General features: G+C 37.8%; 1 protein-coding gene across 2 annotated transcripts in view; it reads right to left on the bottom strand.

The window, feature by feature from the left end:
* LOC126162495 (run domain Beclin-1-interacting and cysteine-rich domain-containing protein) overlaps window positions 1-22,047 on the bottom strand; it is a 234,971-nt gene that overhangs the window by 154,855 nt on the left and 58,069 nt on the right. For both annotated transcript variants that reach the window (XM_049919039.1, XM_049919040.1), the window contains exon 3: window positions 6,323-6,474. In XM_049919039.1, the coding sequence (XP_049774996.1) occupies window positions 6,323-6,474 (152 nt within the window). The remainder of the gene's footprint in view (window positions 1-6,322; window positions 6,475-22,047) is intronic.

Genomic DNA, 22,047 nt, shown 5'->3' with positions numbered 1-22,047 from the left:
TCGTGGATGATGAAACGTGAGTTCATCACTTTGCACTGTAAACAAAATGGCAATCTACGGAGTGGCACCACATCACCTCTCCTTCAAAAAAAAAAATTTCCAAAGCTGCACACTCAGCAAGTCAAGTCATGGTGACAGTCTTCTGGGACTTTCAAGGGGTTATTTTGTTTGATATCCTCCCTCATGGTGCAACGATCAACTTTGAAGTGTATTGTGCTACCCTCAGGAAACTAAAGATACAATAACTTCAGTGTGTACATCGTCACAAAAATGCAAAGTTCACATTCTCCATGACAATGCAAGAACTCATAAAAGTCTGCACACTGAAGAGGAGCTCACAAAACTTCAATGGACTTTCTTCTTTATCTACCCTTCGGGCTGGATCGCACACCTTCTGACTTCCATTTGACCCACTGAAGGATGCACTCCATGGGAAGCAGTAGATTAGATTAGATTAATACTTGTTCCATAGATAATGAATACGACACTTCGCAATGATGTGGAACATGTCAGGTTAATAAAAGATGTCTGTACAAGATATTACATTACACAAAATATTGCATGACACTAATGTTTAAGTTGTTGTTGTTGTTGTTTTTTCCCTTAATTTATATATAAAAATTCAGCCAATGAGTAGAAGAAGTTGTCATCTAGAAATTCTTTTGATGCTGTTTGGTAGGTGACCAAAGACTTTTGTGGCAGCATAATTTACCCCTTTCTGTGCCAAAGTCAGATTTAACCCTGTATAGTGAAGATCATCCTTTCTCCTGGTGTTATAGCTATGCACACTGCTATTACTTTTGAACTGGGTTGGATTATTAACAACAAATTTCATAAGTGAATATATATACTGTGAGGTTACTGTGAGGATCCCTACATCCTTACATAGATGTCTGCAGGATGAACGTGGGTGGGCTCCAGCAATTATTCCAATTACACGTTTTTGAGCAACGAATACTTTTCTACTCAGTGATGAATTACCCCAGAATATGATGCCATATGAAAGCAGTGAATGAAAATAGGCATAGTAAGCTGATTTACTGAGATTCTTATCACCAAAATTTGCAATAACCCTAATAGCACACGTAGCTGAAATCAGACGTTTCAGCAGACCATCAATGTGTTGCTTCCAGTTTAACCTCTCATCAATGGACACACCTAAAAATTTTGAAAATTCTACCTTAGCTACAGACTTATGTTCAAAGTCTATATTTATTACTGGAGTTGTGCCATTTACTGTACGGAACTGTATATATTGTGTTTTATCAAACTTTAAAGAGAGTCTGTTTGCTGAGAACCACTTAATAATTTTGTGAAAAACATCATTTACAATTACATCACTTAGTTCTTGGTTTTTGGATGTTATTACTATACTAGTTTCATCAGCAAAAAGAACTAACTTTGCATCTTCATCAATGTGGAATGGTAAGTCATTAATGTATATCAAGAACAGTAAAGGACCTAAGACCGAACCCTGTGGGACCCCGTACTTGGTAGCCTCCCAGTTTGAGGAATCAGCTGTTGTTTTAACATTACATGAACCACTTATTTCAACTTTCTGCATTCTTCCATGAATTAAACCATTTGTGCACTGCCCCACTCAAACCATAATGATTTAACTTATCTAAAAGAATTCCATGATTTACACAATCAAAGGCCTTTGAGAGATCACAAAAAATACCAATGGGTGATGCCCGGTTATTCAGAGCATTTAATATTTGATCAGTGAAAGCGTATATAGCATTTCCTGTTGAAAAGTCTTTCTGAAAACCAAACTGACATTTTGTTAGTACTTTATTTTTACAAATATGGGAGGCTACTCTTGAATACATTACTTTCTCAAAAATTTTTGATAGAGCTGTCAGAAGAGAGATTGGGCAGTAGTTGTTGACATCTGACGTATCCCCCTTTTTATGCAATGGTTTTACAATGGCATATTTCAGTCTATCAGGGAAAACATCCTGCTCCAAAGAGCTATTACATACATGGCTGAGAATCCTACTTATCTGTGGGGAACAAGCTTTAAGTACCTTGCTGGAAATGCCATCAATTCTGTAAGAGCTTTTACTTTTCAGTGAGTTTATTATTTTACTGATTTCAGAGGGAGAGGTTGGTGGAATTACAGTTGTTTCACAAACTGCACAGGTATGGCCTCTTCTATTAGTAGCCTTGCCTCTTCTAGTGAAGATCTAGATCCTATTTTCTCCACAACATTTAAAAAATGATTATTGAAAATATTTTCAATTTTGGATTGTTTGTTAGTACACTTGTCATTCAGTTTTATGGCACTAAAGTCTTCCTGTGCTCTTGGTTGCCCTGCTTCCCTTTCAATAATATTCCAAATTGCTTTAATTTTATTATCAATTTTATTATCAGAGTTACTGATCTCAGACATGATACACATGCTTCTGGACTTTTTAATAACTTTTATTAGTACCGCACAACAGTTTTTATAATATTGAACAATTTCGGGGTCAGTACTCCCTCTTGCTGTTAGATACAGTTCTCTTTTACAGTTGCAAGATATTCTTATTCCTTTAGTTAGGCAAGGTTTTTTATATGTTTTCTTGGAATTATGTTTAACTATTTTCTTGGGAAAACAATTTTCAAATACCCTTAAAAATGTATCAAGAAATAAGTTTGCATCGGGTTCCTTATACACTTCATCCCAGTCTAGCTGCTGTAGGCTTTCCCTAAAGTTTGCAATATTTATATTGTTAAATGAACGCACTGCTTTGAAAGTCTGATTTGATATACTGCATGGAGCTAACTAGCTGTGCACCATGATCTGAAATACCATTCTCAACAGGATAAGCATTTATGTCCTTAAACTTATCTTGGTCTATAAAAAAGTTATCTATCAATGTACTGCTGTTCTTTGTTATCCAAGTAGGAAAATCAATGACGGAGCTCAAATTGAAAGAACTGAGTAATACTACAAGGTCATTCTTCCTATTACACTCTTTCAGGGAATCAACATTGAAATCCCCACAAATGATAATTTCCAGAATGAGATTTTCACTCTGCAGCGGAGTGTGCGCTGATATGAAACTTCCTGGCAGATTGAAACTGTGTGCCGGACTGAGACTCGAACTCGGGACCTTTGCCTTCAGCGGGCAAGTTCTCTATCAACTGAGCTACCCGAGCATGACTCATGCCCCGTCCTCACAGCTTTACTTCTGCCATTACCTCGTCTCCTACCTTCCAAACTTTACAGAAGCTCTCCTGTGAACCTTGCAGAACTAGCACTCCTGAAAGAAAGGATATTGCGGAGACATGGTTTAGCCACAGCCTGGGGGATGTTTCCAGAATGAGATTTTCACTCTGCAGCAGAGTGTGCACTGATATGAAACTTCCTGGCAGATTAAAACTGTGTGCCAGACCGAGACTCGAACTAGGTCCCGAGTTCGAGTCTCGGTCCGGCACACAGTTTTAATCTGCCAGGAAGTTTCAAATGATTATTAATTTGCTTCACCCTGTCTGACAGACAGCACAACGAAGCATCCAAGTTTTCTAGAAATAGCTGGAAATTCCGTGAGGGGGACCTATACACTGTTACAATTATGAAAGTGCCATCATTTAGTTTAAGTTCAGTGGCACATGCTTTCATATGTTGCTCTACACAAAATTTTTTAGTTTCTAAATTTTTTACACTGTGGAAGCTTTTGACATATATGGCAACTCTTCCTCTCATCATATTATCTCTGCTTATATGTGCAGCTAATTTGTACCCATTGATGCTAACCTTTTGCATATCAGTGACAATGTGATGCTCAGACAGGCATAGTACATCTATTACATTCTCAGTTTCTATATCTTCTAAACAAAGCAGAAGCTCATCAGTTTTATTCTTCAGTCTCCCAATATTTTGATGAAATATACTAACATTATTTTTCACTTTACTTTTGTGAGTATCTTGAGCTTTTTTAACATCTTTAGTACTTGCTTGGCTGAGTTTCCCACTGGACACTGATCTTACACTAAAAAAGAGTTTCCACCATGAGATGTAGTTCCTCCCCCCTTTAAATTTCCTGCCATCAGCCCAGCCAGTTTACCCTTCCCTTTCTTGTTGAGGTGTAGGCCATGTCTAGTATAGTCCCACCTACAGAGTGAATCAACAGGAACCACACCAATGTATGACCCTGCGCCAGATCCAAGTAGCTGTTCCAACTCCAAATTAACTCTCCTGACAGAAGAGCTCAAATGAGGTCAGTCAGGCACTCCAGAACTGACACAAACCCAACACTGGTATGACTCGATGTTGATGCAATCTTTGTCAGGTCACACTCTATGCTGTACCCCGGATCTCTGTCAATGCTGTTGCCCGACCCACCCACAATAACCATGGTATCTACCTTAGTAAAGCCACTACATGGTGAACCTAAATCCTCTGTAACCTGCCCCAGTCCAGCACTAGGTTTGAAAAAACTTGTGACCTGGTATTCTGATCCTAATTCATCCTGCAGAAGTTGGCCCACACCCCTAGCATGCGAACTACCTAGCAACAAGATTTTCTTTCTCTTTGCAGACTTTCCTACATTCTTATCCAATTTGCTGCTGAAAGCTTGTTGAGCCCTGTCTACATCTATTTCTGTGAGAGGCTCATCAGTTTCTGACTGAGGCAACAGGTCAAACCTATTTTGTTCATTAATAACAAAGCTGTCAGAAGAATTTCTTGGCCTGTTCCTTATGCCTGTTGCCACTTCCCACCCCTGTTTACCCTTCTCTCCCCTTAACCTGCACAGTTCTCACCTAGCCTCATCTAACTCAGCCTGAAGGGCAGCAATTTTCCCCTCCTGTTCCACAATCTTTCTATCTCTACTGCATAGCCTACAGAACCACTGATGAGTCTCACTCATTTTCCCAATTCCCACGCCACTACAATCGCCCCAGTGACAAAAGTTACTACATCCATCACACCAGACCACAGAGCTAACGATTCTACGGCACGTCAGGCACTTTACATTCATGGTACAAATCGATTTTAGTGACAGAAAGACAATTAAGTTACCGGAAAACAATGAAAATACGTGTACGAAAAATTAGGCCTACTCGCGACTGTGTAAACAGTGGTTCAGAAGTTTTTTTACTGGAAATTACTTAAGAGATGACGATACTCTACAGATATAAAGGGGCAGCAAACGTATTTAGCACACTAAACTATCAGTAAATGCACTTAAAATTGCGGTATGAAATTTAATCCGCAAGCTCAAAAGTTCGGTCTGGCCGTGATATGTAAACAAAACGAACTTTACATAATTACTGTGAAAATACGCGAGTAAGACAAAAACCTTTAATGGTACGCTTGAAGAGCACTATAATTAACGTAATAAATTAGTTTAAAGTGTTAAAAACAGTTTATTACTACTTAAATTACTTATCTTGTACGAGAGCTGTGACTCAGACGTCAGTACACGGATGAGAGGGCGTTACTGATGCAGCAAGACGTTGGCTCCGAAGTCAACCAGTAGAGTGGTACCACAAAGGCATAACAGGCCTATCAGCAATGTGGTGTAAGGATGTTGCATTGAATGCATATTGTGTTGAAAAATAGGGTTTTATAGCTAACAGAGTGAGAATAATATATTGTATTGGAATACTGAATAAAGCCAACCTGCTTTTGGGGAAAAAGGTGTGTTACATTAGTTACTGAAGGCCCCTTGTGGCAATCCAGTGAGAGTACTTCTGTGCAATATGTGCCTAAACTTGAATGCTAGCCAAAGAATAATATGATAAATGGTACTGTATATATGTTAACCAATACTTACATTTTTACTTGCGCCATTTTACACCTTATAACTGACTGAAGTATAAAGAATTCCTATCAACACGTGTTACTCAGCTTATGCATTTACAAGTCCTTAAAATGTGACAATGCTTCATGATTCTCAACAGAAAGGAAATGAAGAACTTTAAGGGCCAGGAAAGATAAGGAACACGCCATGGCTTACAGACTGTATGAAATTAGGGGCAGGAGAGTAGGTTGCAGTGATTCACTGTTAAGGCTCAAAAGTGGAAACATTATCCACAATCAGAGCAAAATAACATGACTGTGGTGGTGGTGGTGGTGAGAGGGAGGTGGGGGGGAGGGGCAGGGGAGGGAGTGGAGGGGGATCTGAACTATAAAGAAGGGATAATATAGGATAAAAGATTCTAATGTATACAAATACCAGAAAAATATAAAGACTGAAGAATAACAGGGAAAAATTTACTGCTGTAGAGATAATGTTGAAGAACCAAGAGAATATTGGTTACACAGAATGTTCTACAGTTTTGTACAGTATCTGCATATATAAAAAGTAAATAATCCAGATGTAATTACCTTTTGTATATCCATATTAAAGCTTTCTCATTCACATTTGGTGGCAGATTATGAACAGTTCTGTCAAAGTCAGTGAGAAAGGTGGGAGAGACAGCGAGAGAAGGCTGAAGCCAGTTAAGACCTTGAATGAATATCCAACAGTCTGGTTCTCCCTAAAAGAAAAAGAGATATTACACTGAAATAAGCATTACAACGAACATGGCAAAAAAAGTATGTTTGCTTTTATATCTGTCTGCTACTCTTATACCAATGCACAGTGAGATTTTATAAAGCACAACTCTGATACTAAAAATGGGAGTGTAACTGAAAGATGAGTTTTAACAATGTAGACTAAATGCTGAGAAAAGCTTAACAAAAAATTACAAGACATGCATTATAATAATCTGACGGCATTCGCAAATTTCTGAAAACTCCTACAAAATTTTAGTGGCCGCTGCCAAAGAACTGATATGTCTTTTCAAAAATTAAGTGAAATTGGAACATACGTTAATATGACATTATTTTGTAAAACACTTAACTGCCACTCTATTGAAATTCAGAAACAATGCAGAAAATGCTGATCACATTAAAACTAGGGTGACCAAGTGTACACCACTTCCTAAAATTTAACACTTTACTACTGTGCAACCTAATGAGAAAAGAACATATGCGTTCAGTATAAACTATTATACATATAACAGCTTCAGCTGGGGTAAGATCATATGTACATGGATTTAAAAAAAAATTATGAGAGAAGGTCAATGAACTTTCAGCAGCAGGTTCATTATTTACATTTCCAAAAGGACAAGTCTCTATTTAATAGAGAAGTAGGATCGAAATTCAGTGACCCAAGAACCAACGGAGAGATCAGAAAAGTAGGATTAGCTGCCAAGTTGCATGTAAGTTAATAAAACACTGGGATAGAGCCCCATCAAGAACAAGTGAAGGAAGATAAGGGTGTCATACAAGTGAAGGAAGATAAGGGTGTCATGCCCACTTGATAATGCGGCTGAGAGATGGACAAGCAGCTCAGATTGGATGATAAAGTGGGCTATAAGCTTCTTCATTATCAAAGGAACAATTCTGGTATTCATGTAAATTAGGAAAGTGAGATAAAATCTACAGCTGTATCTCTGGACGGAGATTGGAGCTCTGCTTCTCTTAAATGTGAGTCCTTGTGCCACCTCGCTTAACCGAAAGTAATATATATAGCCAAATAAAGAATGAAAAGAAAATTGTTCTTATAGCAGACAAAACATTGCGCAAACCTGAGCTACGAGGTGTAAACTTTAAATAAGGTTTGATACTGGAAGTATTTGGATAGTGTGACAAAATATAGTTTGCTATTAAAATAATGCTGAATTGTGAACTACAGTCATAAAGATAGTCTAACAAAACTAACTGATAATAGTAGAAAATACAGACTGTCAAACTTTGGTCAATTCTTGCCAGATAGCTGAATAATCATTGAAAGCCTTATATAAAGCAATAATACTAACTAGAAGTCAAATATTCAGTTGGAAAAGAAATATTAACTTTTTGGAATTTACAATCTTTAGAACTCCTGCAGCTACAGTGCTGTACTGACTGCTCTAAAATAATAGAAAATTGTATTATTATACATGATTACACATTATGATACCAACAACCATCAAAACTTCCTTGCTCATAGCTATTGTTCAGAATTTTGGACATGCCACAAAGCATATTTTTCTGCTTGACATTTTATCTCCTGTAGCTGGAGACATCCCCGGGAGTAGACAACATTCCATTAGAACTACTGACGGCCTTGGGAGAGCCAGTCATGACAAAACTCTACCATCTGGTGAGCAAGATGTATGAGACAGGCGAAATATCCTCAGACTTCAGGAAGAATATAATAATTCCAATCCCAAAGAAAGCAGATGTTGACAGATGTGAAAATTACCGAACTATCAGTTTAATAAGCCACGGCTACAAAATACTAACACGAATTCTTTACGGGTGAATGGAAAAACTGGTAGAAGTCGACCTCGGGGAAGATCAGTTTGGATTCCGTAGAAATGTTGGAACACGTGAGGCAATGCTGACCCTACGACTTACCTTAGAAAATAGATCAAGGAAAGGCAAACCTACGTTTCTAGCATTTGTAGACTTAGAGAAAGCTTTTGACTATGTTGACAGAAATACTCTCTTTCAGTTTCTGAAGGTGGCAGGGGTCAAATACAGGGAGCAAAAGGCTATTTACAATTTGTACAGAAACCATGTGGAAGTTATGAGTCAAGGGGTGTGAAAGGGAAGCAGGGGTTGGGAAGGGAGTGAGACAGGTTTGTAGCCTATCCCCGATGTTATTCAGTCTGTATATTGAGCAAGCAGTAAAGGAAACAAAAGAAAAATTTGGAGTAGTAATTAAAATCCAGGGAGAGGAAATAAAAACTTTGAGGTTAGCCGATGACATTGCAATTCTGTCAGAGACAGCAAAGGACCTGGAAGAACAGCTGAATGGAATGGACAGTGTCTTGAAAGGAGGATATAACATGAACATCAACAAAACCAAAACGAGGATAATGGAATGTGGTCGAATTAAATAGGGTGATGCTGAGGGAACTAGATTAGGAAATGAGACACTTAATGTAGTAAATGAGTTTTGCTATTTGGGGAGCAAACTGATGATGGTCAAAGTAGAGAGGATATAAAATGTAGACTGGCATTGGCAAGGAATGCGTTTCTGAAGAGAAATTTTTTAACATTGAGTATAGATTTAAGTGTGAGGAAGTCGTTTCTGAAAGTATTTGTATGGAGTGTAGCCATGTATGGAAGTGAAACATGGACAATAAATAGTTTGGACAAGAAGAGAATAGAAGCTTTCGAAATGTGGTGCTACAGAAGAATGTTGAAGATTAAGTGTGTAGATCACATAACTAATGAGGAGGTATTGACTAGAACTGGGGAGAAGAGAAATTTGTAGCGCAACTTGACTAGAAGAAGGGATCGGTTGGTCAGACAGGTTCTGAGGCATCAGGGGATCACAAATTTAGCATTGGAGGGTAGTGCGGAGGGTAAAAATCGTAGAGGGAGACCAAGAGATGAATACACTACACAGATTCAGAAGGATGTAGGTTGCAGTAGGTACTGGGAGATGATGAAGCTTGCACAGGATAGAGTAGCATGGAGAGCTGCATCAAACCAGTGTCTGGACTGAAGACCACAACAACAACAACAATCTTGGAGAATCAGCAAGCTGTTTCTATAGCAACTGACAATGTCTTCAACGGCAAGAGATGAAACATAAGGCACAAAATATGGTTTAGTAGCCCAACCAGACATGGTTCAAATGGCTCTGAGCACTATGGGACTTAACATCTATGGTCATCAGTCCCCTAGAACTTAGAACTACTTAAACCTAACTAACCTAAGGACATCACACAACACCCAGTCATCACGAACCAGACATGCAAATGGATGATGCAGACAAGTCAATATGTGTAACTTCGCACACATATGGTGAGGGTGTCGGCAGCAGGAATTGGCCATTATTGCAGGCCAGTCACAAGAGCATCTGCAGCAGGCCAAGCAACAATGATAGTTTACTGTATGCTTGGAGTGACAGATCACGAACGTGTGATTCCCAGCACCTCTTGCCTACATGAAACTCTGATTAAGATACCTGTTATCTGGCTATATCATGCTTTGATTTTATTCCTCTGTTTTGGAGTGATCACTGAATAATTTCTGGTGAATATTTTGCCATGAACTGCTCCGCTTGGTTCATGAACATTTTGACTATGTTGTATTTTGACAGAAGTTATTGATGTTTCATAAATATTGTGATCTGATGTGAAGGCTACCACACTAGCGATGAGGTGGACACAATTTGTCTTCGCCAAGTGCTACTATGTACACCAGATTTCTCGAACCTTGGCAGCAACAGATAAGCCAGCAACAACAATGGATAAAACTGCAACTAGAGGAGTAGCAACAGTGTCAGGAATTACTCAAACACACATCTAATTCAACAAACAAGTAGTCACAGATGCTGCCAATTGTCCTGGCATTTCAGCCACTTAATGAGGCTCAAAAACACTGGAAAGTATACCAAAATTGACTTGCACTGTTTTCCGAGGTGAATGAAATTAAAATTCTGGTTTGTCAAAGCGTGTTTTTGCTGTCTACAAATCCTCAGTTATATTCCTTGGTTCAAAAGCTAGTCCTGTTGTACAGACTGTCAGAGTTACTGTTGCTCGCCATATTCTCTCTCTGTCTGAGAATTTTTGCAAAAAACAAACAATGAAACTCCAGGTTGGAATATCAACAATATAACTAAAATGATAGTGTGCTACTCATTGTAAAGATGACGTGATTAGTTGCAGACAGGCATAACAAAAAGACAGTTACACATTTAGCTTTAGGCAAAAGCCTTCTTCAGAAAATGAACCCCCCCCCCCCCCCCCGCCCACACACACACACACACACACACACACACACACACACACACACACACACTTATTCATTTACACAAGCAAGCATTCCTCACACACATGGGACTGCCATCTCTGGGAGCTTGGACCAGACTGTTGGTCTGTGTGTGTGTGTGTGTGTGTGTGTGTGTGTGTGTGTGTGTGTGTGTGTGTGTGTGTGTGTCCTTTTCTGAAGAGAAGGCTTTGGCCAAAAAATTTGAATGTGTAACATTGTTTTTGTTTTGCCTTTCTGCAACTCAACGTGTCATTTTTACAGTGAGCAGCAATCTGCCTTTTTCCTTATATTGTGGTAGCAGGAAGGATATAGTTCATCAACATGAAGCAAACACTGTAAGTTACACAGTTTGCATTGCAGATTGCAGGGGTTGAGTCGAAAATGTAAATTAACATTGAGTGTGGTAAATCATACATGGAAAGTTAATTCATGATGTAGCTATTCAATTAGCTATCTATCAGAGACAGCCCTTCTTTTGATTGTGCATGTTCACTGCTCCTTTTAAATGTACAATCAATGCCAACTGCAGCAATGGTGAGCAGCAATCTATCCTCAGCAATCTATCCTAATTCATACTGTTGTTCTGGTAATGCAAATGAAGATTCTTGTAAACTATTTTCTTCAGTGACCAGTAACTGAATTTTAATTCCTTTTCTAACTTTCTCCTGTTTCCTTTATAACCCTATTTTGTTTCCTTTTCAGCTAATGCTTCTCTTTCATCTGTCTCTTTTCTCCAAAGGTTTCTTTTATTTTCCTGTATGCAGTAACTATCTGTCTCAGTGTCACATATGCTTTGCATTTTTTCTCTAACTATTCCTGTTTTGCCATTCTGAAGTTCCATTAAGTCCTCGTTTTTTAACATCTGTATTCCATTTTGCTTGCTTTGTTTTAGTATTTTCTCTTTTTATCAATTAAATTTAATCTCTCATGTTTTAAACATAGGTTTTTATAAAGTAATGTCTAACTATTTCAAATCCTGCTTTTTGTGGGTTAAGTGTTGAGCACTGTACAGAAGAACACAAAATGAAAGTATCTGGGTTTCATAAAAGCAAGGTAGCACTGAATAGGTCACACACATTCACTTAAAGATAGGACACTTAACAAATCATGTTTGCTTCTTCAATATTATAGGTAAAGTAAACACAAAATCATAGGGTTCATAGGCATGGCACTAACTTTCTAAAACACATGAATAAACAGAAATTTAAAGTAAAATAGTACAGGAATGGAGAGGGGGAAAATCTTTGAGGTTGTATTATCATGACTGCAGACATTTCAGAAGCCATTGTCTTGGATGCAAGTTACAATTTTCAAATGCATGTTACATATCAAATGGATAAAGAACAGCATGAAAAAAATGATGGTTTCTTTCATTTGGACATGACTTACTTCATTCTCAAGTTATGACTGATGTTTCTTTCTTACAGTTGAGGTGAAAGCTGATGAAGTTCACACAAGTTGTTGTGGTATCAAGAGAGATGAGTATCCATGTTATGGCAGAGGATTTCAACCAATAGTGCCCAGACATACCGTCCATTAATGCCAGTGAAGTAGTGAAAATTTTAATGAAATTCTGTGGAAATAGCTCTGTCACCAACAAACCATAAGCTAAATGATCCAAAACAGTTATGGATAAAGCAACAGTAACAACTTTTCTCATATAATTCAGTAGCGTTCAGGGGAAGGTGTAGTACTCATTGCTTCACACTGGAAACTGGGGTCAGTCACACATCAATAATGAGAATTTTGGCTGTACACAAATAGCAGTCATACAAAATGCAAATGTTACAGCATCTAAGGACAATCCACATTGTCAGGTTAAATTTGCAAATTAGTTGGCACACAAACAAACTAAAACTGTAATTTCCGCTGTCACACAGATTTTAGTATGGATTAAATTAATTTCCATGTGAATGAAAAGGCAAATACAAGCAGAATCGATGATGATGGTGAGATGTCAACTTTCACTGGTTAGAACCATAGAACATACCTGAAGCACTGAAAGTGACCATTTGGGGTGGAATATGGAGGTCTCATATTTTCAGCCTTTCTTCTCTCTGGATACACTAACATCAGCACATTAGCTGAAGTTGTTAGACGAAGTTGAAATCCCATAGCTGATGTCAGATGATGGGACATTACCAACTTACTTTCAGAATGACTGTGTCCGACCTCATTATGGGCTAGCTGTTCTGGTATACCTGGATATCAGTTTCTTCGGATGTGGATTAGTTGCAGAGGTCCAGTGGAGGGGCCACCACATTCTCGGGACTTAAATCCATTATGTTTCTACCTGTGTAGTCATCTGAAGGCATGTGGTGAAGATCAATGGCATTGCTCACCTCAGGAAGCACACTGATGCTTTTCCTCTCATTCTGGTACACATGTTGGTTAAAGTATATGAGGAATGGGTGAAAAATTGATAACAACCACTTCACAATGTTCTGGACAACATGCTGATCACTTCCTACAGCCTTTGTGTGTTACCATAATCAGCATTTGCAATGATCTGTATAATCACACACATGAGGTATACTTATAGCAAATAATGAATGTCACTGCATAAACAAAAGTAAATCGACTAAACATTAATATCTAGGTTTCTAATCCATTTCATCACTGTGAATTGACATTCATAAAATGATTCCAAGTGCTTCTATAATTTTCAGTGTGATAGGGTCTGAAGCTGCGATGAATTTTTTGAAAGATTTCATGATGCCTTCAGCTTCCATTCTCTTTATTTAAAGTAAAATTGTACAATTTCGGCCTTAACCAATGACAACAGACATAATTATCCACAACCAGTCAAGGCACCTGAGAGCGCACAAGCTCGCATATTTTCATTCTATGTTACATAGACTAAACAACATACCACTGAAACTAGAAAAAAATTGAGAAAGAACTAGATCTTCTCTGAAATGTAGCTATAAGCAACAGTTATCCCAAAAATTTAGTAGACACTTTATTCAAAAAGAAAATCAAGCAAACACATGCCAATCCCATAGATGAAATAACTTTAACCAGAGACATAAACAAACTACAGACAAATAAAGTTCTTATATGGCCATACCTAGGAATTATTTTCGACAAAATTACTCAATGTTTCAAGAACACAAAATTATACAGCAATTACAGAACCACTAACAATTTACAACGATTATTGAGACACATACCACATAAATTACAGCCATTTTTGCAATCAAGAATCTACAAAATTAACTGTGAAGGATGCCCAAACTTTTATACTGGACAAACAGGAAGAAAAGATAGTACATGATTTAAAGAACACACGACAGTAAGTGACAATAACCCATCCACATTTGCTGCACACTTAAAGGACACCAAGCACAAAATACCTAATATAGATGGAACACTTCAAATATTACATACATTACAGAAAGGAAAAGTCATGGATGTAATGGAAGAAATCGAATTTTACAGCCACCTAAAAGATCAGTCAGTCAGAGTTTTAAATGAGCAAAAAGACCTGCAAAATGGGAAATTCCTAGATAACTTTCTACCAGTTCTACGATGAAGCATTACAGAACCATAGAATGTAAAATTATCGTTACACTCATTAATAAATATGACTGTAATCTGACACAACACGCAACCATAAAGCAGTTTTCACTCAACTCAGACAGTTTTCAGTACTGTTTCATTAGAACATTGTGATACATTTCATATATAACATCTGTGTACCAACTATTCAAAAATGATGTGCTCCCACAATAAAACAACAAATATTTACACGTTATTTTAAAGAAATTACATAAGTCATATTTACACCAATGAAGAACGATAATTAAATGTAATTACAAAGAAAATAATATGCATGTTAACTAACAAATTTCTGTAAAATAATTGTAATATTCCTGGTGTTATGTATGTTGAAACATGGGCCTTATATATAAGAGCTTTGCAACAACTGCTCGAAAGTAACATGCTGCTAAAATAGCGTGAAACATTTCATATTTATTTTATGAGCATAACATGGAGTCATTGGAGCAACGACATACATGGCATAATTCACAACTAAAATATAATCTATAAAGTAAGTTATAATGCGCCTAGTACATCTAGAGATATGACATAAAAATCACAAGTGTCACTAATGTATTCAATGTATATTGCTTTCATTTTAGATTCTTGAAAATGGCCTAAGGCCGAAATTGTACAATCATACGTGAAATAAAGAGAATGGCAGCTGAAGCATCATGAAATCTTAAAAAAGATTCCAAGTGCCCTTATAGCACCGCAGGACAAACTCCTCTCTTGTATGTCTGACAGATTGTTTCAGTGCACAGTCACAACTCTAAGACTCCACAATACCCCACTTATAGAGTGAGCTAGAGCACCAACCACATCCAGTGAGGATTCTATTTAATTTGACCCACAGTTTCCCATCAAGTTCAACACCTACAATACTCGTATCACGATTATATTTTTCAAACCATTCCCATTCTTGGTAATTTCCGATGTGTTGGCAGTTCTTGCTCCAAGAGACCTCTTACTTTGGTGCTACTTGTAGCTAGCTGTTTAGTGTAGAGAGTGGAGGGGTCTCAGGCAAAGCCTGTTTCTTCGTAAGACAGGTATGTCACGATGAACGGGTAGTTTCTTATTCTCTTATATATTGTGGTAATCTCTAAGCAGGGTCTCAATTTTGCAAATCTCTCTCTCTCTCTCTCTCTCTCTCTCTCTCTCTCTCTCTCTGTGGGGGAGGGGAGAGACGGGGGAGGGGGAGGGGCGGGGCATCGTGTTGTTGAGCTGTACATCCTTAATGCCAGTATGAAAACTATTACATGACCCTGAAGGACAATACTCTGTGGCTGTAAAAACAAGTGAAAAAGCTGATAGAATCCAAGTCTCCATTGAAGCTACCCAGGTTGTGCCCCAGATTGTGAACAATGTTGTTGCTAGTTCTATAAATTTTGACATAACCCGAGAATGAATACCTCTATGATCAAATAAAGACACCTTTCCTTCTCTTGTGTAATTCCATATATGACTAATGTGTCACATGAACCACTTTCCATTTTAAAGTTACCAGTTGCATCCAACTGTTGGTAACATAGCCTCATCTGAAACACCCCCCCCCCCCCCCCCCAAACAAAAAAAAATTGACTTTAAATTTCTGTTTATCCCCCCGTTTTTGTTTTAGACAGATGGCTCCACAGCTATGGACCATTGCTTAGAACAGTTTAAGCTAATTTTAGTAAGCTGTATAATAACTTTTCATGAAACAAACTGAGTGTCGGATTAAAACTCAAACACAAATTATCAATATTTGTGGACAGGGTTGACAACAGAGTAGTTGATGCATATCTCACAGTCTCACTCAAAGCTTCACTCTATCTATCCTCTGCTTTCGCAATCGTAAGGGGAGGGGAGGAATGGATTAAGGGGCGTAGGACATCAAACGAGCCAACTTGGAGCAGGAGAGGCACCGCAGGAAATTTTAATTTCCACTGTCTATACTTTTACAAATAAATTCATAAAACTTTGTCAGCATGACCAGAAAGGATTCAGGATTCACCGCCATACCAGTGGAAATTCAAAAAAATAACAAAATAATTTTTTTTACATGTGAAATTTCATCTTTTTTCATTTACTACTGACTGTATTTGTTGCTATAGGTACACTTTTCTTTCCTAAGTAAGAGAGATTCTTTGATGAATTTTGTGCAGCATACAAACCATACTTACAGGTGTATGAAAATCTAGAAATTAATTAATCTGTGAAGAAATGAAAGAGCTCTTACATTTTAATCTTTACATTTAGAAAAATCTCAAATTTTATAGTTAATTGTCTCAATTTTGCATCACAGTTTTTAATAGATTTGGAAAATTCTAGAGTTTCATACATCTGTAAGTATGGTTTGTATGCCGCGCAAAATTCATTGAAGAAACTCTCTTACTTACGAAGAAAAGTGTACCTTTAGCAACAAATGCAGCCAACAGCAAGTGCAAAACTGATGAAATTTCACATGTAAAAAAAATTATTTGGTTATGTTTTGAACTTCCACTGGTATGAGTGTGAACCCTGAATCCTTCGGGGTCATGCTGATAAAGTTTTATGGATTTATTTGTAAAAGAATAGACAGTGGGAATTAAAATTTCCTGTGGTGCCTCTACTGCTCCAAGTCAGCCCGTTTGACATCCTACCCCCCTTAACTTGCATACCTTGTTCAGCTAGCTCCCCATAAAGAAATTTTATGACAAAGAAATGCTTAGCTGTAGCCTTTGTATCACTTCCAGGATGAATCTCTCACCCCATGGCAGTGGAAGCATTTGAACAAATCTAACTAATATTTTAAAATAGTGTGCTGAACCAGAGTGCAAATGCAGAATTTTTGGACGAATTCTATATCACTGCTTGAGGCATAGTCCGACACACAATGTCCTTCTGTCATACCTTTCTGATAAGTGTGTTAGTGGAGTATGCAGGAGAGCCTTTGTGGAGTATGGAAAAGTAGACAACAGCGTGTCAGGATATGATAGCACAAAAATGTGTTGTGGATAAGATATAACAAAAACTTGTAGCACTCTATGTACATAAAATGCTAAGGGCAGGAAAGAGAGTGTAAGAAGGCAATGTTCTGACACAGAATAGAGTGAACAGAACTTCAAAGTAACAATAGCTTGTACAACAGTGGCTGTAGCATGTTAGAACTGTTTGTCCACTTTGTTCAAAACTACAAAAGCAGACCAGAGAATAAAGCAGAACCTCTTGAATATGAATGCAAACTTAAATATGAATGGAATACAAAAGAATAGAACAGAACAGAACAGAATTGTACTATCTCTTAACACACAATTTCAAGTCACTGACTTTACATATAGCAGACTCATCGAAACACAAAAATTGGTTTACAGTTTTTATTAAAATATCATTAATGTAACATACTGTACTGGATACATAATTGATCTACAAATGATGACCTTTTTAAAAATAATGGACTTTAATCCCAAGAATGTGTTTTCTCTTGCTCAAATTTTCAGGTCATTCTTCATGAACTCTTGAACTGAATAATCACATTTCTACACAAGGCTGTCACAGAAGCATTTTTCAGTGATTGTAAGCTAATACTGGGCAATTCTTTTCCTTTTACTTAGTATTATTTTCATACCCATATACTGCAGAATTTGCGAGTAAAGTTTTAAATGCTGGTTGGGCAGTAATACTTATTTTAATTCTTGGTGCAGTCAGTTCAGTTCATAAACGTACAGTGAGGGAAAACATGATATACTTAGATTTATCAGAAGTGTGCAACCTTAATTTTCTTTGTTTTACATAGTGCAACTGCTGCAAGCTCTGTTGCATTCAGTATGGTGTAGTGATTAGTGCCCTTGGCCAGTGTGCATGTCACTTGTTCAAACTCTAACACCAGCAATTATTTATTATTTTATATTTATTGTTGCTCAAAGTTTGTTGAAATATCTTATGTTTGTAATGTTTGTATCCCTGGAATATTTGATGGTTGTACAAATACTAGTATTCTGGAATATTCAATGCTTGTATAAATAACTGTACTCTCCATCAAGAACATCAGTTCTGTTCTGCCTATATGTTGGTGTCAATAATAAATGTGCTTTCAGTTCTACATGTTACACTTCACTGATAATCCTGGCTTTGGATCTGGACTTGCTTGTAGTTTCAAAATGACACTGCTTGGGTCCTCAAGTAATTGTGTTACCATTTTATCCATTTTGCAGGAATTGCTATACTCACTACAACAAGAAATTTAGTGACAACCCACTTGAACAATCATGGTAATTGGAATGTAAAACTAAAGAAGAGAGTGAAAATGTTTATATTCCTGCATGTGAAGTAATCGATGCATTTAATGTTAGCATTTCTGTTGTAGCCTCTAGTATATTCCACCTTAAATGCTCAGGCATGATAAGAAGCACAAGAAGAAAATGGTATTTACAAAGAAAAGTGGAAGAACTTGAAAAAGTTTTACACGAGCAATATCTTCAAAACATTATGACATGCATAATGTAGACGCACTTGGTGCAGAACCTGAAGATAGTTTCATGTGCACCAAATGTGATTTGTGGTATCAAACCTGAATGCTGCTATCTCAGCAGCCACCCACACTGAGAAGGTACAATTACTGAAACTGATACCAGATAGCTATTCCAAGAAGCAGATACAGAAATACAAACCCATTTCCTCACATTATTTAATTTCAAAAGCTCATAAAATAAAGAATGGAAAAGGTATTTGGGCAAGCCTGATGCCTACTGTAGGCACCCACTTCAAGATGATACGACTTAATGTTACTCTGGAATATTAACTAAGTGATGACAAAGATTGTAGCAGGAAAAGTCCTAATCAGGCTGAACTTATCTCTGTTAGTGAAAGTGATGAAAAAGTTAAATAGGTAAAAAGATATATGATAAGATCAGTAAGTGAAGCATACTTCCTAATGAAAAACGAGAAGAACACAAATTTAAGAACTGGTCTCACCAAATTCTACTCCTGCACCTGTATTTACTGCACTAGTTTGAAACTTGTATGTTTCACTACAAGTAGTGTCACAGGGAAGAAGCACAGAAACGGACCTGATGCTTTTGTGTGTATGTCAAGAGCTGCGAGACAAATGTTGGTTGCAGGAGTGTGCACTGTGTCCTGGCGCTGAAGCACTACACCTTCAGGATACTGACAGTGTCATAACTTATGCATTGTGACATGGAGGAGAGTTTGTGAAGAATAGAGTGGAGCTAGGGAAGTTTGTTACGTTGGTTAGATTTTGGGTCATGAAAGGAGTAACCCATCATTTTATCCACAAGATTCAGAGACAGCCCATAGCAGATGTAAAATTACCCATATCCCAGAATAATGACACACTGGTCCTTCATTCTGACTTTGCTGAGGCCTGGTCTGTTGCTTTGCTGAACGAAGTTGCTCACTTCCTTGGAGCATTACACTGTTTTGCTATTGTCAGAGAAGATCTCATTCGTGACAGTGGACGTGCATACTGTGCTGTCAGCACAATAACTGATGGCATAGCATCTAGAGGTGATACATTTCCTAAATATGTGTATGATGGTGCAGCGTCTCACTTTAAAAACTTATTTCAGCTTTATGAGGTTGAAAAATACTGTACAGGAATTAAGGCAAAAAATGGACATTTTTGGCAACAGGTCATGCAAAAAGCGCACGTGATGGGAGCAGGAGGTTCCTGTAAACATCTTGCAACAAGATATAATCTCCAGCATTAAGCTGTTAATGCTATAAGACATGCTATTGGATTTATTACAAAACATGAAACTCTTATTTCTAAATGATAGTACATTAGGGGAATTCCATTTAAAAAAAGAGACAAGAGAGTTCTGCTATGAAGCTGCTGGCTTGCATGTGTTTGTGTTTGTTAGTGTGTCTATCAACATACCAATGCTTTCGTTTGGTAAGTTACATCATCTTTGCTTTTAGATATATTTTTCCCACGTGGAATGTTTCCATATATAGCAAGAACAGTTCTCCACAAAATTCAGCCTGTTATTGTGTGTAAAATGCAAAGACTTCAGTATGTACTTTAGAGGACTGTTGCGGGCAACTTCATTTCTTGCTTGTAATACAATCAGTGGTGGGTGAGATAAATAATTAGTCTCTCTCATAAGCTGCAAGTTGTGAGCATCTTCTTTATGACACCTTATACGCCCTGATGCTTCAGAAGATTCAAGTGGCACCCCAGAGACATTTTCACTGGTGGCTCAGAAGTCTGATGAGAGAGCCGACTTGGTTCCCACAGGTGAGGCAAATACGAGTCACTCCAGCAGGAAGGTTAGTCATAATCTCATGTCTGTGCGATCATTTCACAGCTAAGTTGTTAAGCCATACTTGGTTAAGCATCTTGCTTCCATCAGCAGTCAGTTGCCTCCATGTGCTGTGATCAGCAAGTTGCTTCCACTTGTCACTGTCAATATTAAATGCACACGTATCATGCTTGACTCATTTCCTAAAGCGTAGTGAAGGTCTTCCATGAGGTCTCTTTGCTCCTGCTATTTCACTGAGTAATGTGCGCCAGGTCCATGTGATGCGGATGTCCTAACCACCGCAGATGACGTTGCTTGAGCATGGCAGTGATACTCTGTTGTTTCGTAATTTTCAGAAGCATATCATTTGTCACATGATTCTTCCATGATATTCCCAAGATGCTTCGTAAGCACTGCAGGTGAATGGCATTGAGCTTTCTTTCCTGTTTGGCATATGAAGTCCAATTCTCAGCTCCATACAGGAGAGTACTCAGCACACATGATTGATACACAGTATTTTTGTCAACAATGTTAGATGTTTGTTGTCCTGTGCTTGTGTGCAGAACTTTCTGAAATTGTTGGCAGCCTTTCCTATTCATGCATTTATCTTATCATCCAAGGAGAAATCTTCTGCAATTATTGAACCAAGACAGCATAATTCATCAACTACCTTCAATAAGGAGCCATCCAGTTTGACGACAGGCGAATCTGTGTATACTTGTGCCATGATAACCATCTTCTTTATGTTTATAGTCATGGAGAAGAGCTTGCATGCACTACAGAATTTATCCACAAGCTCTTGGAGATCGTCTTGAGTATATGTTACAAATGCAGTGTCGCCAGCAAATAAAAGGCTATTTACAAGCAAGTCTTCTTGGAAGTGCTTGGATCTGAGTAGAGAAATGTTGTAGAGCTTCCCATTCTCTGTTTCAGTACCATTTTGGTCACAGAGTGTCTGGACATTTTGTTTTGATCCACCTACCACTTTGACATAAGACCAAAATTTCTTAGGATTTTTTGCCAACTCAGTACATAGAACTTTACTTTCGAATTCATTTAACGCCTCTCGCATAGCCCTCCTCACACTACATTTCGCTTCGCGTAATTTTTGTTTGTCTGCAAGGCTTTGGCTATGTTTATGTTTGCTGTGAAGTTCCCTTTGCTTCTGCAGCAGTTTTCTAACTTGGTTGTTGTACCACGGTGGCTCTTTTCCATCTCTTACGATCTTGCTTGGCACATACTCATCTAACGCATTATGTACGACGGTTTTGAACTTTGTCCACTGATCCTCAACACTATCTGTACTTGAGACAAAACTTTTGTGTTGAGCCAACAGGTACTCTGAAATCTGCTTTTTGTCACTTTTTCTAAACAGAAATATCTTCCTACCCTTTTTAATATTCCTATTTACGGCTGAAATCATTGATGCCGTAACCGCTTTATGATCGCTGATTCCCTGTTCTGCGTTAACTTTTTCAAATAGTTCGGGTCTGTTTGTCACCAGAAGGTCTAATATGTTATCGCCACGAG

Source organism: Schistocerca cancellata, chromosome 2, assembly GCF_023864275.1.
Source record: "Schistocerca cancellata isolate TAMUIC-IGC-003103 chromosome 2, iqSchCanc2.1, whole genome shotgun sequence".
In the NCBI taxonomy this organism is placed as follows: domain Eukaryota; kingdom Metazoa; phylum Arthropoda; class Insecta; order Orthoptera; family Acrididae; genus Schistocerca; species Schistocerca cancellata.
This window is presented reverse-complemented; position numbering and strand designations above follow the sequence as displayed.